Source organism: Panthera tigris, chromosome D4 (genome assembly GCF_018350195.1).
Source record: "Panthera tigris isolate Pti1 chromosome D4, P.tigris_Pti1_mat1.1, whole genome shotgun sequence".
Classification (NCBI taxonomy): domain Eukaryota; kingdom Metazoa; phylum Chordata; class Mammalia; order Carnivora; family Felidae; genus Panthera; species Panthera tigris.
Window position 1 is genome coordinate 40,711,281 of NC_056672.1, and position 23,913 is coordinate 40,735,193.

The following is a 23,913-nucleotide window of genomic DNA, read 5'->3' on the forward strand; positions in this document are numbered from 1 at the left end:
GGCTTTGATTTATAGACAATTTATTGAGTGATTATCTTACTATTAGACGAATGCTTTATTTACCTTTTTTTGTTGTTGGGAAAACACTCTTGGAAAACTAAGATATTAGAGCCTTGAAAAATAGCTATTGGACATGTCCAATTACTGTATTTCATAAAAATTTTAAAATGCAGAAACGTAGTGAACACATTTTGTATTGGGAATATATATTTAGCTGATGGACTATAACAGTTCAAATAGAATCATTTACAGCTTATTGAGTAAATAAAAGTGCTTCCATAAAGATTCACATGACACCTAGCTTTTATTTCAGGTAACTAATTTCGTTTTGAAAAATTGCTTAAATTTAGATTTACATGAGAGAGTACCAGAATACCTCAGCAGTTTAAAAAGTCATTCAAATGACCATGGACTTCACAGATTTAAAATGTAAGATCAGGTGGTGAATATTAACTTTTAATGGTCTCTGATAAAAAAGTTATTTAACTGTCTTGTACTCTGGGTGTTATATTAAAAGTGTGATGGTGTATTTCTGGATACTGTTTGAAACCAGAAAAATAGTTCATATTTACTTGTTTTTTTTTTAACATCACGTTCTCAAATCAAGATTTCACCAGAGATTTGTTGGCTTGTTTACAAGCTATTAAGTGACTTAAAATCAGATTTTATCCCATTTCATGAAAAAACAAATTTTTCTAGCAGTGAATAGAGTATAGCAAATGACCCTACTAACAAAAAAAGTGTTTTTAGTTTACACAAAAGTAAATCTGTTTACTCGGTGGAGGGCATGCCTTTTTGGGGGGTGTAAATCTTTTAAAAAATCTCTTTTTCTAAGAGATTATTTTCCATGGTTAAGACATAAGGTCAGAAGACAACATGCAAGAAGTAAGACTCCAATTTGAAATGCTAGACCCAACATTCCACTTCAAGCTTATTTAGTTAAAAAAAAATGTTATGTGAGATGAAAAGATGCTTTCGATCAACATGGTAGAGAAAAGACGTATTAAAAAGTTAAGATGAGAAAAGGCAGAAGGCGAACCCCTTTGTAGAGTGCCAAGACCCAGAGAACATTAAGGAGAAATGAGCAGTGAGACCTTCCTTAAAGGATGGTCTTCCTAATGTGTATGTAACGCGTTTGATTGTTGGAGTCACAAGCACAGGAAAGGAAACTTGAAGAACAGAATATAGAGTTGAGTAGATCATACATCCCTTTAACATTGCCAAACAGGAGTGACGACTGGTCAGTTTGGCACAGTCGGCCTCTTCTAGTCTGAGGCGTCAGAAGGAAGTACCTTCTGAGACCACCTGTCCTTCCTCCGTCTGATTTTCACGTTCCTCTCTTGTCATGTATAGTTTTCTCGGACCAGAACTTGAAATACAAAGATGTAACAACAAACTTTTGAAGCCTCGCCTGACAGCTTCCTTTCATCATAATAAAGAATACTATGGCTGTAACTAAATTGTATTAAGGAGGAAATCAGGCCTCGCCATCTCCTGCTTTTCCCCGCATTCCCTTTACCCTCATTCAGGTCTGACAGAATGAGAAGCTAGCGGCTGGCACTCTAGTCTTTACACCCGCAAAATCAATCCGATAACGATGCTGCCCATTTAGACACACAGCAAAACAAACAAACAAACAAACAAACAAACAAAATCGGAAAAGGTGTTTCTCTTGGCGGTAGGAGTGCAGGAATCTATAGCTCCAGCTCCTGATGTAATGAGATGCCTCTGTTCAGCTTCTCACCTGAGATGCTCAGGCCCCGTAGTACAGTTTTGCGGTTGAAACTTCATCAGTGCCGCTAATCAGGGTCAGCACCTGATCTCGGGATGTCTTTTCCTTCCATCGGGATGAGCTAAGCCCTCTCCTTCATAAAGTCATCCAAGTGGTCATTTTAGGTGTTTTTTTAACTTCCAGCATAAAAAGGGATGATTTCCGTCAGCTGTAGGCTTGCAATGGAGTATCAAGAAATCAAAAGAAAAGAGATCAAAGAAAATTGCTGAACTAGGTGTTAGATGCAGCCATTGATTTTCCTCCAGTTGTAGTTTTAAAAAATCCACAAAAGTGGTAACATATACAACAGTTCCATGTCTATTACTTTCCTAAAGCCAGCGATGATTTCCTTCTTGTTTTCACAGGTAGAAATGTTTTTGGACAATGTGACATAATAAAGCAGATTCGTATAGTTTGTATATGCTGCTTTATTGTCAAAACTGTAAGAGAATCTACCAAAACGATGTTTTTAAAAAAACTCTGCAATGTAAAGTGTGGTTTTCAATGGAGACACGTATGACTAGACTTACGGTCTCAGCAACATTTATTTCCTGGGAATCTGGAAAATTCTGACGTACAATTGATCACTCATTACTTACTATCAATAAATGTCATAAAATAATACCTGGCTGCTTTACTGAGAAAACTTCATTCATGTTAACTACTGATTATCAGTGTTACTTAAGGCTTAAATGTATGGCTTTATCAAAATATTAATCCTGTTTTCAAGTATTTCAGATGTGTGGATTTCTTAAATTTGGCTTCCAGTAGTTTCTGGATACCAGTAATGTTTTAAAACATGTGGCCAACAGTTTTCATGTTGTAATCCCATGTTTTGATATATGACTTCCAAATACTTAGAACAGTTTTTATTAAAACAGAGTGGTGGCATTATTATCAAAGGAAAAGGCAAAAAGTTCATCTAACTACCATTTTATTTCTCCGTGTGCTACTTTCTGCTGTATTTGTCAATGAAATGAGTCTGGCTGATAGATTTAAAAAACATAATACCCACCGTTCATTTTCTTTCTTTCTCTCTCTCTCTCTCTCTCTTCTTGAGAGAGAGAGAGAGAGAGAGCACACGAGTGTGAGCAGAGGAAGGGCAGAGAGAGAGAGTGAGAGAGAATCTAACGTAGGTTCTGCGCTGTCAGTGGGACCGTGGCTTGGTGCTAGATTCCACGACCATGAGATCATGACCTGTGCCCAAATCAAGAGTCAGACACTTAACCGACTGAGGCAACCAGGCACCCCTCGCAGTTCCTTTTCTAAGCAGTCAGGTCTTCCATACTATATAGCACATATTATGTAGCACAATGAAATAAACACTCTTAGCATTGGTTTCTGTAAATTATCAGTGGAAGCAGAGGTAAAAATGACTGGTTGTATTGACTCTTTGATTCAATAACTTTATAAAATTTTTATACAGTGTTTTACTGCTTAGGCAAACTCTCCCATGTCCTGCAAAGTTTGTGCCATGGAACACATAAGGGATTCAATCACATTTGGAAAATAATATTTCTGTAGTATCATACAGATTATGGCAAAATTAAATGGCAATTCTATCCCATTTCATATTACCATGATTATTAGCCCACTTTCCTGTTTGTGGTTTTAGATTCTGTTTAAGAGTTTTCAATTCTAGGGGCGTCTGGGTGGCTCAGTCAGTTGAGCAGCTGACTCTTGATTTCGGCTCCGGTCATGGTCTCACGGTTCTGGGATCGAGACCCACACGGGGCTCTGTGCTGAGCGTGTAGCCTTCTTAAAATTCTCTCTCTCTGGCTCTGCCCCTCCCCCACATGCGCACGCACGTGTTCTCTCTCTCTCTCTCAAATAAAAAGATAAAACATTTAACAAAGAGTTTTCGATCCTATGTTTGTTTATTTTTTCTTCTTTATATCACAGACAGGATCACGAGACCGCTCAGATCTCTCCATTCCTTCAAGAGCTGCTCTTCCTGCTGACACAGTTGGTGTGGGGGAGTTTTTGCCATTGAAAGCGGAACTGGATACACCTTACACTTTCTTAAAGGAGACACTTATAAATCCTCTGACGTCATCCCTCTCCTCTCCAGTGACTATGTCTGCTAATGTCAAAAGACCAACTCAGATTGGATGATGACTTTATGAAATAAAAACAAAAATGCAGGAAGAGTTCACAGTACAATTAAAATCGTTTTGAAGGGGGATTTTCTTATCGGTTGACTTTTGTTTCAGCACAAGTAGCAGTGCATTTTTAAAAATCGTGTGGTATCTCGATGCGTGCAGGTGCCTATATCTCCTTGAATAATGAAATAACCAACTTTTCCCCCTCTAAGTTTTATTTATTATCACAGTTGCTCATTTTTATGTAACATATTTTTAAATGTTAAAGAATGACACATTTTGGGTAATTTCCTTCAGACTTAAAAAAAATCAATAAGCCATTTTAGTCTCTATCTATCAAAGTTGTTTCATACTTGTCTATTTTAAAGCAGGACTGCAATACTTTAATAGGATTGAAAGAGCTATTTGAAATGTATGCCAATGATTCCTGTCATTTCATGGCAGTCCTGCCATGGTTCACTGAGCCCCCTCTTCTCTCTTGTCAGCTCGACTGAAGACAAGCATTTAGTTGCAAACTTTAAGCAGGTTGTGCAAAACAGAAATGATGTGACTGCTTCCCCTCCTGCACAATAATGTCACTCCTGGTCAATGTGAGAAGGTCAGGTTGCTCCTTGTAAAGCTACATGATACCGCTTGCCCATTTGAACAAGTTAAGTTAACTGCTGAATCTGGTCCCTGCAGGCGTTGAAAACCCAGCCTTTTATCAAGTCTGCATTTGATGAGAAAGTAGAGCAATTGTGCTGGCAGGATTTCTGTGGCACGGTTAGGCACTTCATAAGGACAGTTCCCGCACCAGGATAGCAGGTAATGCTAAATAGCGTAAGCTGAAAAACTTCCAGGTAATGGCTGTTCTGACCTTCAAAATAGACTCCTTTTTTGTTTTGGTTGTTGGTAGGACCCAAGAGTGACGCCCATCTCTGATGCTGACAGAATTTAAAACAAGGCCATTGCCCTGCATTTTCTGCCTTGTAGCACACAAAAGTAAAATTGTATGTCAGGCCGAGATGTCGGGGAGCTGACAAGATGCCCCAGTGACATTTCAGCTAGAAAGAGCAAGTGTCTTGCAACCAAGTGGTCAAATATCAAATAATAGGTCAAGCAGGAAGGAGCTGAGTTCTAACCACAAAGAGGTTTCTGGTAACTTACTTGACAAGCTTTTGGGCGCTTTGTGGCTTGACAAAGTGATGTTCTGTTGGGTATCGCTAGACAGACTGTTCTTTATCGCCTTCAGAAGATCAGACATTGACATTGATTAAACTCTTTAACCCTTAAAGGTTAAATCCTTGCAGTTTGCATCATGGTAAGTGAAGAACAAAGAAATATCTGTAATATGTATTTGTCTTTGGATTAATCTTTTAACTCCCCGGTGCTATTAATGTCTGATGTGAACTGTACTTTTTGACAGAGTTTTGATACAAAATCCATATTTTATATTATTTTTCATGATGGACTTTTTCATTATGGATACATTAGAAAATAACAGTATGTATTATGGAATCGATATTGTCTTATCTTGACAGTGACATTTGATTCAAATATAGCCAACTGCTGAGAGTTCTTTTTTATCGGCCTTGGTAAATAAAATGTGTATGCTAACTACTTATGTGATTAGCCAAATGAGCCAAGTGATTTATGCCTTCTGAGGTAACACTAGTACTGTCATACCATGTAGCACGATTCTATTTCTTACAGTACTGAGCCAGCAGAATTAGCTTTATATAAATCTTTAGAAAGCTGTTTATGTGAAGTAAAATCATACCTTTAACCAAATTTCTCTTAATTCTTTCCCTGGAATTATTTTTATTAGCCATGTTGGGATTTGAGTACTACAGAATATGCCCTGTGGAATGTAACATGCATGAAATTGAACTGGCGAATTTATTGTAACACAGAAAATGCTATGGATTGTTTTTATGTAGATCATAGAATAATTTCTGTGCGTTTCAAAACACTCTCTTCTGGCGTTCCATACAATGATTAAGACCGTGTCTGTATAGAAATTGATACACAGCTTTTTAGCTCCTGTGACGTCGCTGAGTTTCCAGTTCCTACACTAGAGGAAAACAGTGTTGCCCTCTATCACTTCTCCGTCTGGGTGCGTGTAGACATATGTGTCTTTGTGCTGAATCTATTTCCGGACTTTACTGATTTAAGAAGATCAAGCACCTATGTTAAACTTAGCCTTAGATAGTCCTTGGTTTTCTTGCCTTAATTTTACAACCTGTTAATGGGATAACACCATAAATAAATGTGTATGTCTCTCCATATATGTGCGTATCTGATTTCACAGATCCGTTTCATAGTGTAAATTCTGAACCACCAATTCAAAAGGATTTTTAAATCAAATCAAATCATGTCACATTTATAACCAACTAGATGCTAAAGGCCAGAGAAACTGAAGGATGAGCCTCCCGAGCAATCATTAGTATTCACAACCAAATATAGTAATTTTTATACCATATGCTTTTTTCCCAGAAGTCAGACCCAGCAGGAGGAGAAGATTTAATGACATATCCTATGGAGATCTGAGAAACTCTAGACTGCTTCTGAGCACGCTAGTGGCCAATCGCTGCAGACTTGAGATCTGTGTTCTGTTGGCAAAGGACAGTTGCTCTATCAGCTTCTTCACCTCCTTAAGAATGATGTATAAAGTAGACATTTCTCAGGAGAATGACTTCAAATATTTTTGTAAAGGAAAGGAATTTTTCTTTACACCTTAGTACGTGGAGTTTCTTACTAACCTTCTGTGATCTAGAAAAATACCTATATCATCCATCACTAGCAAAGGGATTCTTATTGTTCTGATCCCTAAGTCACACAAACTTATTGAAGCTTTGCCAGAATTGTTCATAGAAGCATCTGGGAATGACATGACACAAATACAGAGGTGTAAGAAATTGCCAGAATGGCCAATTCGACGATAATGGCATAGGTAAATAACCTTTCAAGTAGTAGAATGTTAACTTTAATTTACCGAGGTCTGACTTTATTAGACTTAGCAACACTATTTATTTCACATTTATAATATATGCTCTTATCGGGTGCTGAATGATCATTACTATTTTCATGTTGCTTTACTTAGCAATTACATCTGAATTCATTCTGTAGACCGTACTGAACAATGGTAAATTGATCTCATTTTACTGTGCACTTTTTATAAACAAGTCTTCAGAGATAAAAGGTGGAGAGTAACCTAGTAAGTAGTAGGCCCAGAGCTGTAACTCCAAAGCCCACATTATTTCCACCATGCCAGGCCTGCTCAAGAAATAATTAGCACTTTTTAAAGAGGAGAAAAATTTCAAAAATTATCCCACCCAGTTAGGAATAATTTTGGGAAGTGTGTTTTGGTCTGAAGTCTAGATTCCTTATCCATTGATTAGACAAAACAAAACAAGACGCAACACGCCCATCCATATGACTAGTACTGGGAAGAGTGGTCAAGTGTGTATCTATCTTTCAACCAGTGTCCTTCGTTAACATTGCCTAGTGTCTCTGGCTCGGGCTGAGAGACCTCAGAGGTGCTCTCAGAGAGACCTTCTGCTGAAAGACGGTGATGGTCAGTTAGCCTGACCAAGCTATAATTTCCCAATGAAAATAATAACATAGGCTAAGCAAAATTGATCACGAAAGGACTAACTTGTACGATTCCTAGGATGGAGGTGAGGATTCTAAAATATATTTTTTGGACCGGCGTGATAGACCAAACAATGACCCCAAAGACACCCATGCCCTAATCCCTGGAACCTGTGACAGTTACCTTATATGGCAAAAGGGATTTGCAGATACGATTAAGAATCTTGAGATGGGGAGATTATCCTGGATAATCTGGGTGGGCCCAAAGGCAATCACAAGTGTCCTTGTGAGACAGGGAGGCAGAAGGGGATCCAACTACAGAGAGGAGAAGGCTCTGTGCAGTTTTGAAGGTGAAGGAAAGGGCCAGGCACCAAGGACTACAGATGCACCTAGAAGCTACAAGAGGCCGGGAGACAGATTCTCCCTTCTGAGGCTCCAGAATGGTGAGAGAATACATTCGCATTTGTTAAGCCACACTTTGGGGTAATTTGTTACAGCAGCCACAAGAAACTAATACAACTATCAAACTTTTAGTGGTTTTTAAGAAAGATGGATACATTCATATTTTAATATTTCCAAACAGAGAAATTCTTCCTTGTTTTTTTTTTTTTTTAATTTTTCTTAACGTTTATTTATTTTTGAGACAGAGAGAGACAGAGCATGAATGGGGGAAGGTGAGAGAGAGAGGGAGACACAGAATCTGAAACAGGCTCCAGGCTCTGAGCTGTTAGCACAGAGCCTGACACGGGGCTCGAACTCATGGACCGTGAGATCATGACCTGAGCTGAAGTCAGACGCTTAACCGACTGAACCACCCAGGCGCCCCACCTTCCTTCTTTTAAATTATCCTCATCAGTTGCCTTCATAACTTGAATTTCCAAATTTGTTTTTTAGATTTCCATTTTATATTCCTGGCTTCTGAATATCATAAACAGTGATTGTCTATATTGGGGACATTTAGTCACACTCTATTGCCATCAGTTTTGATGATTTTAAGTTAACCTATGACTTCAATAAGTGGTTTAATTCCTACCATATTAAAAAAGTATCTTTTAATGTATACGTTTATCTTTTTTTTTTTGAGAGAGAGAGAGATGGAGAGAGAGAGTGAGTCAGGGAGAGGCAGAGGGAGAGGAAGAGAGAAAATCCCAAGCAGGCTCCATGCCCAGCACGGACCCAGCTGCGGGACTCAACATGGGACTTGATCCCACAACCATGAGATCACAACCTGAGCTGAAATCAAGAGTCGGTTGCTCAGCCGACTAACCCACCCTGGTGTCCCTGTATAAATTTATCTTAAAAGTCTACTTCAAATGATTGTTTTTATTTGAGTCCCACTTTTGTTGAATCCCACTTTTGTTGAGTCCCATATTTTTGTAGATTTCTTACAAAAGAAATTCAGTCTTGAAAGAAATGATATTAATCATTTGGAATTTCTAAATCATATCTTACATGTGACAGAGCATTTTCCTTAACTGTTTACCCATGAGCTCAACATATATCCCTGGTCACTTATCCATGCCTTTTGTTACAATTAAAGTGAAGGAATTTTAATAATTTACCCAAAAAATGAAGTCTTTGAAAATTCTTATTGTATAATATTTGAATCTATCTTCTCTTTTCTTTGGTGAAATCATATAGTTTTTTTTTTTTTCTGACAGTTTAGTTCAATGAGAGCAATTTTCACTGAAATGATTAAGTGTTCAATATAATGAAACATAAAATATTGATGATTTAAACCCAGAGTGTTAAGTGTTTCAAGTATAGCAAAAAACAAAGCAAATCAACAACAACAAAAAAACCCCTCTGGTTCTGTGAGGATCATACCCAGGCCTCCTGGTTAAGTGAGACATAAATGGGTACATCAACATGTTGGTAGAAGAGCTTCATCTTTTCTCTCAAACCTTAGCAATTTTATTCTAAGACCCTTTTCTGGTTGTGGAACGTGTTGATTGGCAGACCCAGATATCAGATGTCCTGTGAGTTCCTATGCGGGTGCTCACATCTTTGCTTTACTATGTGCTTTCTCCCCACCTATTCTTTTTGTCTGTTTGTTTTAAGTAGATCTGACTCTTAACAGTCTCCCAAACTGTATCTTCTGTGTAAATTAAATTTCCATTGACATCTTGAAGGGAAATTTTGTTCTTAATCTTTGCAGCAGGGAAACCTAATTGATATTGCATACTGTACATTGTTAAATACCTAGATACAGTATGGGAAGGAGATAAATCAAAACAGAGTTTTTCTTTCTTCTGAATCATCTTGTGTGTGGGTTTTGTTAGATGCTTAGGCGTGTATGTTTTCAAAGCACTGACCTTAATCCTGGCCATGCAGCAGAAGCCCACATAGGTTTTGAAAACTACTGGGTTAATGTTATCTGAAGACGGTTTTTTCACAGTTTAATTGAGTCATGCTTCATTGTCTTTTATTGCATGTTAATGTCAGTAGAATGCTGATTGTTGACAGAATCCTCCCAGTGAAGCGGCTCCAGAAATGTTGTGGTGCTGTAGGAAGCTATGTAAAATAAAAAGTCTTATTTAGATCTGAAGAAGGCTCAGCTGACAGGTTAAGAGCTATCAGATATTCATAAATATTCACTAATGACAAGAATATAAGGGGAGCTACCTGTCCTCAATAGATCCCTTCTATGTTTTGGGGGTATCTATATGAGGGAAAAATCTTAAATACAATCCAGAATGAATCCAATCATATTGGATGCCTAGTAAAAAGCACCGCATAAGAAAAAAGCATAGTAGGTATAATAAGAGGACAATCTGGTTCTTGCCTTTTTTCTTCCAACAAAAACCAAAATATATTTATTATTTACTTTTTCTAAGCTCACTTATGGTCTGAAAGAAGAGGCTTCCACAGTAAAACTGTGCATGGAAAGCCCTTGAACGTGGACACTCTCTGCAAATTATTTAGGACCTGAGGTTCAAAGGCAACAGTTCATTTTGGTGACCTTGATGTATAGCTGACCATTGAACTCATTGTAAGTGCTTTTATGGTTGCAGAAGCCCCTCCTGGGAATACACTAAAGTTTTCCTCTGGGCTGAGAAGAAATATTTTAACTATGTACTATGAAGACTGTAGAAAGATTCCTAGGAGGCAAAGTTCACATTCACAGTCACAATTAAAATTTTGCTTTCAGATAATTAATGGTGGTGACGTTCCTACTGAAGTGTGCCTGGGTCTAAGACTCCTTGAAGGACATTGATGTGACAGGGATGCCAGCTAGCACAGCTTCAGAGGGCACCATCTATATCACAGTCTGTGTTACCAGTGCACAACCTGTACGCCTGCACATAACCATCCTGGCACGTGGATGCCAAAATCAGCTTCAAAGTCATTTAGTAATCTATAGGGCTTCTTATTGTCTGTAATCCATAGGGAGGCAGAATCCCTGTTCCCCATAAGAGAAACTCTGAGGAAGTCCAACACAGTCTTCCTGAATGTCAAGTTAATGAGAGTGGAAACCTTGTTGTCATTTTATCACTGAATAACTTTCACGATTAACAATCACCCATTGACTAAGTTGATTTACTTTACAACAATTCAAATAAGAGCTCAAACACTTAGAGTGCCTACATATATTTTTTAAATTACAGCTTTATTGAAACATAATTCACATGTCATACAATTCATTCCATAGTTTTTAGTATATTCCAAGGATGTACAGCCATCATCACTTTCTAATTCCAGAACATTCTTATTACTCCAAAGAAAAACTCCATACCTATTGAGAGTCACTCTCCATTCCTCATCCCCTGCCCCCCACACCCATCTCTGAACCATAATCTACTTTTTGTCTCTATACATTTGCCTATTCTGGACATCTCATATAAATAGAATCATGTGTATTGCCTTTTTGTTTTTTAAGCTGGCTTCTTTTATTTAGCTCTATGGTTTCAAGTTTTATTCACACTATAGCATGTATCAGTACTTCATATCTTTTTAGGTGGAATAATATTCCATTGTACAGATTACCACGTTTTCTTTATTCATCCATTGAGTGACATTTGGTTTGTCTCTACTTTTGGGTTATAATGAAGAATACTGTTATGAACATGTCCATACAAGTTTTTGTGTGGACCAATGTCCCATGTTCATTTCTCTTGTGTATATCTCTATGAGTGGAAGAGCTGGGATATGGTAACTCCAGGTTTAAGGTTTTGAGGAATTTTCAGATGGTTCTCCAAAGTGACTGCACCGTTTTACCTTCCCACTAACAATGTATGAGGTTTCCAACTTCTCCACATGCCTTGACAACACTTGCTGTCCATCTTTGGTTTTTTTGTTGTGTTGTTGTTTGTTTTTTTGGGGGGGGGTTATTTAGACACACACAGAGAGAGTGTACATGTGTGTGCAAATGGGGGAGGGGAAGAGGGAGAGAGAGAATGTCAAGCAGGCTTCATGCCCAATATGGAGCCCGGTGCAGGGCTCCATCTCACGATTCTGAGATCATGACCTGAGCCAAAATCTAGAATCAGACGCTTAACTGACTGAGTCACCCAGGCGCCCATGTCCATCTTTTCTATAATAGCCATCCTAGTGCGTGTGATGTGGTATCTCATTGTGGTTTTGATTTACATTTTGCTGATGGCTATTGGTATTGAGTATCTTTGCATGTGTTCATTAGCCATTTGTATATCTTTGGAGAAATGCCTATTCAAATCTTTTGCCTATTTTTAAAAAAAAATTTTTTTAATATTTATTTTTGAGAGAGAGAGAGACAGAGCGCAAGCAGAGGAGGGGCAGAGAGAGAATCTGAAGCAGGCTCCAGGCTCTGAGCTGTCAGCACAGAGCCCGATGCTGGGGTTTGAAATCATGAGCCACAAGATCATGATCTGAGCCGAAGTCCATTGCTTAACTGACTGAGCCACCCAGGTGTCCCTTGCCTGCTTTTTTTTTTTTAATTGGTGTATTCATCTTTTTATTTTTGAGTTGTAAGAGTTCTTTACATATTCCAAATACAAGTATCCATATACATATGCAAATATAAAATATATGTGTGTGTGTGTGTGTGTGTGTGTGTGTATACATATATAAGCAAATACTTTCTTCCATTCTGTGGATTCTTTTTCTCACTTATTTAATAGTGTCCTTTGAGGCTACAAAGGGTTTTAGTTTTGGTTAAGTCCAATTTACCTATTTTTTTTCTTTTGTCACTTTGCTTTTGGTGTCATCTCTAAGAAACCATTGCCTGACCCGAGTTTACAAAGATTTATTCTATTTTCTTCTAAGAGTTTTATAGTTTTAATTCTTACATTTAGGTAAATGACCCATTTTGAGTTAATTTCTATATATAGTGTGAGATAGGTGTCCAAATTCATTCTCTTTTCATGTGGATATCTAGTTGTCCCACCACTATTTATTTTCTTTTCAAATTTTTATTTAAATTCTAGTTAACATACAGTGCAGTCTTGGTTTCAGGAGTAGAATTCAGTGATTCATCATATCCATACAACACCCAGTGCTCATCAAGTGCTCTCCTTAATACCTATCACCCATCTAGCCCAGCCCCCACTCACCTCCCCCCATCAACCCTCTGCTTGTTACCTATTTTTTTTTAATTAAAAAAAAATTTTTTTTTAACGTTTACTTATTTTTGAGACAGAGAGAGACAGAGCATGAACAGGGGAGGGTCAGAGAGAGGGAGACACAGAATCCGAAACAGGCTCCAGGCTCTGAGCTGTCAGCACAGAGCCCGACGCGTGGCTCGAACTCACGGACCGTGAGATCATGACCTGAGCTGAAGTCGGCCGCTTAACCGACAGAGCCACCCAGGCGCCCCTTGTTATCTATTTTTAATAAAGTCTCTTATGGTTTGTTTCCTTCTCTCTCCCCCCCAATATGTTCATCTGTTTTGTTTCTTAAATTCCATATATGAGTGAAATCATATGGTATTTGTCTTTCTCTGACCCTGCACCATTTGTTAAAAGACTATTCTTTCTCCATTAAGTTGTCTTGGCACTCTTTTAACAAGTCATTTGACTGTAAGTATAAGGGCTTATTTCTGGACTCTTGGTTCTATTACATTCACCGTATATGTCTTTTCTTAGCCAGTACTGCACTGTCTTGTTTACTGTAGCTTTGAAATTCAGTTTTACAATTGACAAGTGCTAGTCGTCCAACCCTTTTCTCCCCCCAAATTTTTGGGGGCTATTTTGGGTCTCTTGCAATTCCATCTGAATTTTAGAATCAGCTTTTTGTCAGATGACTTTTGCGCGTCTATTGAGATGATCGTGTGGTTTCTGTCCTTTGTTCTTTAATATGATGTATTCTATTGTTTGGTTTTTATATGTTACACCAAACTTGCATTCCTGGGATAAATCTTACTTGGTTATGGTGTGGTGTATTTTTTTTTTTTTTTTAATGTCACTGGATTCCATTTACTAGAAGTTGTTGAAGATTCTGCATCTCTGTTTATAAGGGTTATTGTTCTGGAGTTTTATTTTCTTGTGACGTGTTTGTCTCATATTAGGGTAATCCTGGGGTTATAGAATGAATTGGGATATTCTCCATCCTCTTCTAGTTTTTGGAAGACTTTGGAAAGGATTGATGTTAATTTTTCTTTATATATTTAATAGAATTCACCAGTGAAGCTATCTGAGCCTGGGATTTTCTTTATGGGAAGTTGAAAAAACTATTTTAAAAAATCTTTTTAAATTTTGGTAAAATATACAAAACATAAAATTTACTATTTAAATGATTTTTCAAATTATTTAACCTTTTTCCTAAGACAAGGCTTTGTGTTTAGCAAAACTTTGATAAAGATTTGAGAATAACTGAAGGGAATTTTATCATAGAAAAGAAAATTTGGGGGGCACCTGTGTGGCTCAGTTGGTTGAGGGTCAAACTTCAGCTCAGGTCATGGTCTCACAGTTCATGAGTTTGAGTCGAACATCCCATTCTCTGCTGTCAGCACAGAGCCTGCTTTGGATCCTCTGTCCTCCTCTGTCTCTGCCTTCCCCCACTCACTCACTCTGTCTCAAAAATAAATAAACATAGGGGCGCCTGGGTGGCTTAGTTGGTTAAGCAACTGACTTTGGCTCAGGTCGTGATCTTGTGGTTGGTGAGTTCAAGCCCCGCATCGGGCTCTGTGCTGATAGTTCAGAGCCTGGAGCCCGTTTCAGATTCTGTGTCTCCCTCTCTCTCTGCCCCTCCCAGATTCATGCTCTGTTTCTCTCTCTCCAAAATAAATAAACATTAAAAAAAATTTTTTAAATAAATAAACATAAAAACTTTTAAAAAAGAGGAAGAAAAAATCTTAAACTGGAAAGAAATCTAAAGGCTCCCAGTGTTCTTAGGGAAAGCCTTTCCACAGAGTCACTCTCCTTTGTCTGCTGCCATGTTTCAGAGGCCAACTTACCTCTACGATAGGTATGTTCTGTGTTGTGTCTCCTTTACTCAAAGTCCAAGTACTATATCCAAACAGCGAGTCCCAGGAAGAGTGGGGAAAATAATGTCAGCTTTCCTTCCCACCTACTTCCCAGGGCACAGTCTACTGACACATAATAGAGTTTTAGATAGAATTATACAAAGCAGTTAATGTTTCCTGAAAAATTTAAATTCCAGATGAGGACGTGGGCTTTCCCTTCACAGGATCGAAGTCTCTTGAAGTGGCTTTCCAAAAACGAGAAAGATCAGCCCCTAGAAGTGAATTCAAGCAACTAAATTTCGGAAACAATGTGCTATTTTCAAGGTTTCAAAGGTTCCAGAACCACTTCTTAACCTGGACTCAAGTCAAAGTTCTTGAGCTTTGCCTAGTCCTGGTGTCTTCCTAGCTCATGTCCCAGAGAAGGGGTGCAGCAGCTGGTGACCCCCTCCACCGCATCTGGATTCTATTCCTGAGACAGTAGCCTGAATGTGGGGCCTCTGCTCCCCCTGTGCCCCTGTTTTCCAATTTGGATTCTCTCAATGGAAGCCTACTAAACCTATTTTCTTAAAAACCATTTCCCATGGCCTAAAACCATTCTCCAAGATCTTTTCTCCCACCTTCCCAAATTATAGAAGGTCCTTAGTGATTGTCCAAGGTTTATCATTCTACTTGGGGTAGACATCTGTATCCTGTTATAACATAATGGCTGCTATTCTGGAGTGTTGTTCACAGAGGTTTTTTTGTTTTTTGTTTTTAAGTTTTACATTTATTTGTAATTTTTTTGGATGTCTATTTATTTTTGAGAGGGAGAGAGACAGAGTGTGAGCAGGGGAGGGGCAGAGAGAGAGGGAGACACAGAATCGGAAGCAGGCGCCAGGTTCCAGCTGACAGCACAAAGCCCGATGCAGGCTGGAATCCACAAACTGTGAGATTATGACCTGTGCCACAGTCAGTCGCTTAACCAACTGAGCCACCCAGGCGCCCCATGGTTGGTTTGCTTGAATAATGAGTTCAAGACATCTGCTACAGACTGAATTGTGTTTCCTCAAAATGCATGGGCTGAAGCCCTACCCCCCAGTGGGCTATTGGGAGGTAATTAAGGTCAGATGATGCCTTGAAGGTAGAGTTTTCAAGATGGGATTAACGGCTTTATAAGAAGAGCGAGGGGCTTATCCACTATGTAAGGACACAGCAAGAAGGTGGCCGTCTGCAAGTCAGGAGAGGGCCCTCACTAAGAACTGAATTGGCTGGCACCTTGATCTTGGTCTTCCCAGCCCCCGGAACTGTGAGAAACAAATGTTGATTAAGCCATCCCACTATGGTATTTGGTTATAGCAGCCTGAGCTAAGATAGCATCCTAACTTCCAGTAAAAGTGCCCAATTAATGTAAGCACTCCTGATTTGTGGATAGTGGGGGAGACAAACAGGTGGAGAGATTTGCCTGGAGTGGACAAGCGGAAGAGTTTAAAGTCGTAGACACCCAAACCATGTCAGGTGTCCTTTGTGGATAGAAATACCCATCTCATTTTAAAGTAGGCCAGAAACTACTTCAGAAACAATGCCTTACCTTTTCTTCTCTCTTCCCCAACCACCCCCCCCCCCTTCCCCACCCCTCTTTTCTGGCTCTGTCTGCCTCTTTTCCATACACTCTCAGCATGACTTCCTAAAGGTACAGATTAAATGGTTGGGGTTATTTGAAAAAAGTGTCTGAAGTTCTCCCAGCCGAAGGAATTGTACTATAAAGTAGAATAATTTGAAAGGGAGGAGTTTGTCTTTTTCATGCACAATAAAAAGCTTTCGATTCTTTTAATAACTGAAAAGGTTTATAGTTCTGTTAGAGTCTCTACGAACTTCTGATAAAGTTCATATTGTAGTCATAGTTTATTTCACGAACTGGGAGAATGCAGACTTCTTTTGCGAAGCTTCTGACTTTCTCCGACATACTTCCTCTCTTATGGAGCACACCAAAGGCTGATGTATGAGGAATGCAAATTAACGTGTTCTGCTTATAACTTAATATAAAAGAAGAGATTATAGCACAGGCATAGCCTTTATGCGCTTCTCAGGACTTCTTATCAATCAGCAGTAACTGAGCTTGTATCGTGTTTACGGCCCGGAGTAGTGGTACCAGACTTTAGAACCAGATTCGCTCTGCAGCTGTGTGACTTTAGGCATGTCATTTAACCTCACAGACTTCAGATTCCTCTCAGGGAAGAGGGAGATAATGACACCTTTTTGGCCAAGCTCTTGTGAGCATTCTGTGAGGGAATATTTGCACACAGCTAAATGGCACACAATGGACACTGTGTCCGATAATTTGATTACAGGCATCGGATCTTACCCAATATTGGAAGGCAAGCAGGATAATTCATGGAGCCCCAGGGCAAGGAGTGCAGCCCAGCCTGCAGAGGAAACTGAGTCCTTCTCACAATGCAGCCTCTTTCTCATCTGCGTCTGGGCCCTTTTCACTCCTACTCTCTGCATTTCTGCTGCTTTTCCTCTCCCTCTGTTGATGGGCTCTCTCAGCTCCATTTCCGCATGGCTCAGGCATGGCCACCATTAACTCTGGTCGCATAATGTTCCAGTTTAAGAAGCCAAAAGCTTAGCGTAGAACGCTTGAGTCTTTGTGGCCCACCTCCCTACAGTCATCTGTGTGCATAGAGAGAGGGGTCTTTGTGGGGGCTGCTCCCCTCTCAGCAGAGGTGATAGAAAGAGCCTGTGGAGATGTGGTGGGGCTGAGGGCATCTCCAGAAAAGCCTCTCAAGAAGCAGTGACTTCTGTTCTCTCTTGAAGGTCCCCTCCTACTCACAAATCCATCCAATCATGCCAGTTTTTATCCCTTGATTTCATGTACAAGACTTAACTGTGGACTTGTTCCTGGTTTCTTGAAGCTCGTACTGTAGCTTTCACATAAATGCACCGTTCTGGTTTTCCTCCTACTTCTTTGATAGAATCATTCCCTTTTTTGACCCCCTTTCCCCTTTCCCCTTAAATAATCAACACTTTTTAGGGTTGTGTCTTGCTGTCTATTCTCCTTTGCTCAGTTATCTGTCTCTTCGTGTACTCAGGACACAAGGCTTGTCAAGTCAATGAGAGTCCTCCTCGTTTCTCTTTTTTCTTGTATCTTTAATTTCATAGTAATATCTGACTTTTTTAGTTTTTTATCATTTTTTAAAATATTTATTTATTTTTGAGAGAGACAGAGACAGAGCGTGAGCGGGGATGGGGCAGAGAGAGAGGGAAACACAGAATCCGAAACAGGCTCCAGGCTCCGAGCTGTCAGCACAGAGCCTGATGCGGGGCTCGAACCCACGGACGGTGAGATCATGACCTGAGCCAAAGTCAGGCGCCCAACCAACTGAGCCACCCAGGCGCCCCATATCTGGCTTAAAAAAATATGACACTGTTACTATTTTTAGCTTATTTCTCCAGACTTTTTCCTAATATTTTGAGACCTGGTGATACGTCACATTTTCTATATTTTATACAGTTTGTATTATAGGTTTTGTGATAAGTTTTGGTGTGTGTGTGTGTGTGTGTGTGTGTATGCACATGCATCTCTGGAGTATGTTAAGAATATCTAGGAAAGCAGCTTAGTAGGTACTTAGCACCATTTTAAGGAATCCTCAGTTCTGTTCCCCAAGTCCCACAGGCAATTGTTCCTGGATAAGTACTGTTTGGGAAATGTCTTTGAGCTAGATAATTGTGTAAGGAGTTATAATAGTCTGCTCATCGAGATGGGTATGATTGCCTGAGATGAGAACTGTCTCTAACAATCATTTTATTGGGGCGCCTGGGTGGCTCAGTCAGTTAAGTGTCTGACTCTAGATTTTGGCTCAGGTCATGATCTCACGGTCCGTGTGTTCAAGCCTCACGTCAGGCTCTGTGCTGACAGCTCGGAGCCTAGAGCCTGCTTCAGATTCTGGGTCTCCCTTTCTCTCTGCCCCTCCCCCACTCGTTCTCTCTCTCTCTCTCTCTCTCTCTCTCAATCTCTCTCTCAAAAATAAATAAAAACATAAAAAATTTTTAAAAAAAGAATCATGGTTTCATAGGTGACATTGCAAAGTTCTCATGATTTGGTGTTTGATCAAAAAGATAGGACACAAACTGTATATGGAAGCTACTCTTTTTGTTGACTTTCCACTCAAGATTTTCAGAGATGTGAACTAAGCCACACAGCAGAGCAAAGGAGGTTGATTTTACCCAAGAACAACAAATGTTGTGCTAAATTTAAAGTCACTATGGACTTCTGAACAAATGGGTTTACATTCCAGAACCAGGCCTATTTTTCTCTATGCAAAATGACTTGTTTTGTTTCTACATGTGTACATAACGTCAATGTCTATACTGGTGCATATGGGAGAGAAAGCCCGCCAAAATACTACCAGCAGTGGAATACCAGAAGTGAATAATTTTATTTTCTCTATAATTTTTATTTATTTAATTATACTTGTATATATTTATACATTTCTACTACTGACATGTGTACTTAAAAAATTTTTTTGATGTTTGTTTTTGAGAGAGAGAGAGAGAGCGACAGACCATGAGTGAGGGAGGAGTAGAGAGAGAGGGAAATACAGAATCTGAAGTAATCTCCAGGCTCTGAGCTGTCAGCACAGAGCCCGACGTGGGGCTCGTACTCACAAATGGCGAGATCATGACCTGAACCACAGTCAGATGCTCAACTGACTGAGCCACCTAGGTGCCCCTGGACATGTATACTTTTATGTTTAGAAAAAATCAACTCTAAACGGTGCAAAGGATTTTGTGAAGAAAGCAGCATAAGAAGGGAGGCTCCATAATGTGGCACATGGACACAGTCTTGCTTGAAACGATACAACACATCAAGTGAAAAGACTGTATGTGGTTGTTGTTGTCTTACCGAATCATGCAAATTCCTTTCCTTCCTAAATCAGGTAAGAGACCCATTTGAAGGGAAGCCACCTGACCATGTAGTCAGATTGCTTCCTTCGGTTCAGTTAAAGCTCTTTCGTCTACAGGACACTGGCGATTCCAACACTGTTGACAGGGACAGTCCTTTAGTGGGATGTGTCATGGTAGCCAAGCTCTGTGCAAAATACATTATTCACATTTATCTCATAATTTCCCAAACTGCCCTTTTGCGATTCCCTTTTACAGGTGAGGATGCTTAGACCCACAGAGATTAAGTGACTTGCCCCAATTATGCAATGAGGCAATGGCAGAGTCTCCTGACTCCCCAACTTTGATATCAGAAAACACTGACAATTTAGGACCACAGAAGCTATCCTGTGATATGTAGAATGATTGACCATCCAAAGGTGATAATTCGACACTCATGTAAAAGAGACAGAACAAGAATGAGAGTCCTCTACCCTTTGGCACCCACCTGGAGCCTCCAAAAAGTATTTGGTAGCACCCGTCAAGAAGTGACTGGCCTACTTGAGTTTTATGTGCAGCTGTAGATGAAGCCCGATCAGTTATTCAATGAACAATTTTAGGGCATTCTTTTCTTCCCATTATTGGCTAGCTGTAAACTCTGTACTTGGTTGAAAGACACTACAGAACCAAGCGAGGAGCAAGAAGGGCTAATTTAGCAGAGGAATGAAAGCAGAATTTTAAGAAACTGCTGATCTTTAGGAAATGAAAGGGGCTGATAATAGCGATTAATGATTGTGAAGCCCAGGCCTCTGCTGTGAGTCTTAAAACCAGTTCTAAAACAGAAGAAGATTAAAATACATATTGATCTGCTGATGGGCCAAAGGTAAAGTTTAAAAGCAAAGAATTGACCAATATGTATTACATTAATTAAACCCTTCTCTGGGATGTGAATAAACACAAGCTGATAACTAGTATCTGTGAGTTCCTGAATTGATTCCGCATTGAGTATACTTCAAAGATGCAGGGCCATGTCCGTCTGCAATCACCTTCAGAAAGGCTGTCTTGCTACAGAGGAATGCCATAAGACACTCAAAGTTTTCGTGTGCAACTGATCCCCTTACTTACTTTACTAATGCAGCGGCTGTAATAGCAACAGGCTTTGAAGTGCAAAGCTTTCCTGGAGTTATGCACTCATTAAAAACCACCATGCTTTCATAAAATCCAGGAACTCTAATGGGAAGGATTTCACATTATGAGGGCAGCGAGAACCCAGACTGCCCTGATCTGTGCCCTCTTGCTTGCCTGGCACTCACTTAAGATGTGGGCCATCTTCCTTCCTTCCTTCCTTCCTTCCTTCCTTCCTTCCTTCCTTCCTTCGTTTCTTTCTTTCTTTCTTTCTCTCTCTTCTCTTTCTTTCTCTTTCTTTCTTTTTCTTTTCTTTTCTTTCTTTCTCGTTCTTTCTTTCTTTCTTTTTTTTCTTTTCTTTCGTTCTTTTTCTTTCTCTTTCTTTCAAATGTATTTATTTAAATTCAAGCTAGTTAACTTCAGGACTAGAATCCAGTGATTCATCACTTTCATATAACACCCAGTACTCATCCCCAGAAGTGCCCTCCTTAATGCCCATCACCCATGTAGCCCATCCCCCCCAACCTAACACCCCTCCAGCAATCCTCAGTTTGTTCTCTGTATTTAAGAGTCTCTTATGGTTTAGCCTCCCCTTCTGTTTTTATCTTATTTTGTTTTCCCTTCCCTTATGTTCGTCTTAAATTCCACATATCATATATTTGTCTTTCTCTGACTGACTTATTTCGCTTAGCATGATACACTCTGGTTCCATCCAAAATGTGGACCAGCGTACTCAGCCTTAGACCTAGCACTCTGTAAAAGCTATGAGGACCTTGGAGAGCTTTCCTGTTGATGTACATATAGGTGATTGTTTCCATTCTGTTGTTTATCTCATCCTTTTTTTTCATATACAGTTAATTAACATAGGTTCTGTAAGGGGATCCTACAGGAACCAAAGAGCTAAGTATTGAAGAAAGACTTTGGGAATTTAGAGTGTGGCAAAGGTGATATTTCAAATCAGTGGAGAAAACATGGCTTGTTTAGTACATGACATTAAAATCACTGAGAGTCATTTGGAAAAAAGTATTTCAGCATAAACTACCTATACTGAAACAAACTCCAGAAAATAAAAGATTTAAATACTTGCAAGCTACAAATGTACTAGAAATATACATAAGTGATTGTTTTTCATACTATTGATAGAGAGAAGGCCATTCAAGGCAGGACTCCAAACCTAAAATTTGTAACAGGAAATACTCATAAATTTGACCATGTACAAGTTTTGTCTTATAAAAAAAAAACATACCACAAACAATGTCAGAAGATAAGCAAACAAAACAAAACAAAACTAGAAAAAGTATTTATAACACATATCAGAAAATGAGCTAGTATCTTTAACATTTAAAGAAATTTTGAAAATCAAAACAAAACAGATGAGCATATGGGAAGCAGGGGGAAAAAGAGAAGGAAAGAAATCGTAAGAGACTCTTAACTATAGAGAACAAATTGAGGGTTGCTGGAGGGGAGGTGGGTGGGAGATGGGTTAAGTGGGTGATGGACATTAAGGAGGGCACTTGTGATGAGCACTGGGTATTATTTGGAAGTGATGAATCATGAATTATACTCCTGAAAAAATATTACACTATATGTTAACTAACTACAATTTAAATAAAAGTTTGAGGGGCACCCGAGTGGTCAGTCAGTTAAGCGTCTGACTCTCGGTTTTGGCTCAAGTTATGATCCCGCAGTTCTGTGAGTTCAAGCCCCGCGTGGGGTTCTCTGCTGGCAACGTGGAGCCTCTTTGGGATTCTCTCTTTCTCCCTCTCTCTCTCAAAACTAATTTTAGAAAACTGAAAAAAAAAATAAAAATAAAATAAAAAATTGAAGAAAAACAATAAAGAACTCTTAAAAATCAGTATGAAAAAGGTAATCGCTCCAATAAAAAATAGACAAGCACATGGGCATCAGTTCCCAGACAAACAAATACAAGGAGATTCACAGCAGCCGTATTTATAATAGGCAAATCCAGGATATAAAGAGTCTTCAATGATATGATTTACCAAGTTGTTATAACAGCTATGAAAAAAAAAAGAATGAAGTAGATTTACATATATTGATATTGAAAAATGTTCATAAGTTCAAAATAATAGTTTTAATTTTAAAACACCTAGCAGGTTGGATAACAATGTTTAATCCCATTGGTATATAGAAATATATGTCAATTTGAAAGGACATACAGGGGCGCCTGGGTGGCTCAGTCGGTTAAGCGTCCAACCTTGGCTCAGGTCATGATCTCGCGGTTTGTGAGTTCAAGCCCCGCTTCGAGCTCTGTGCTGACAGCTCAGAGTCTGGAGCCTGTTTCAGATTCTGTGTCTCCCTCTCTCTGACCCTCCCCCGTTCATGCTCTGTCTCTCTCTGTCTCAAAAAATAAATAAACGTTAAAAAAAAAAAAAAGGACACACAAATTAACAGTTGACTCTGGGGATTAGGATTGGAATATAAAAGGATAATTTGAGTTCTGCACTGTTTGATTCTACCTTGTATTATTTTTATAAGTTAAAACACTGTTTAATTAAATAAATATGAAGACAAATTGTAGTAAAGGCTCAAACCACAGAATGAAAATGGAACATAATACCAGATACATCATGCATTGAGAAAGAATGCTCAACAAGGCTTAGTCCTGAATTGGTGTAGGGTGAGGGGATTGTCCACTTGTGTCCGAATCTCACGTTCTTTAACCGTCCATGCCGTTTGGATCATTCGAGAAGCTGACACTGAGACTGAGTTGGGCCTGCAAGACGCTTATTGAGGAGTAATGATCAAGAGGGTCAAGGGGGAGGAAAAGCCTTGTCTGTGGTGCCGATCTGACACCAGTAAGAGGTACAGAAGGGAAGAAGGATTGGACAGGGAGAGCCTCAAATCACAATGCAGATCAGATGAAGCCCATCTTATGTGATGCTTTAGATCTGAAGGTGCCTGTTCGAGGAGCTCTTTTGGGGCAGAGGTTGCCAGACAGGTACACCGACCCTGTCAGCGGTTGGCTGTGGACTGTCCCAAGGAGTGTGGCCCGGCTCCCGCACTGTTACGGATCCCAAAGGTGCTACAGCTGGAGGCTCTCAGCTTGGGCACTTCTTGCAGCAGAACAGCAAGCTCTTTCC

General features: G+C 39.4%; 1 protein-coding gene across 8 annotated transcripts in view; it reads left to right on the plus strand.

The window, feature by feature from the left end:
* Positions 1–6,140, plus strand: part of CCDC171 (coiled-coil domain containing 171) — a 301,409-nt gene extending 295,269 nt beyond the window's left edge. For 7 of the 8 annotated variants that reach the window (XM_042964352.1, XM_042964351.1, XM_042964356.1 and 4 more), the window contains one exon: positions 3,674–6,140. In XM_042964352.1, coding sequence (XP_042820286.1) covers positions 3,674–3,886 — 213 coding nt within the window. In that variant the 3' untranslated portion in view covers positions 3,887–6,140. The remainder of the gene's footprint in view (positions 1–3,673) is intronic. The other variant, XM_042964357.1, reaches the window with a different exon arrangement.
* The last annotated feature ends 17,773 nt before the right edge of the window (positions 6,141–23,913 follow it).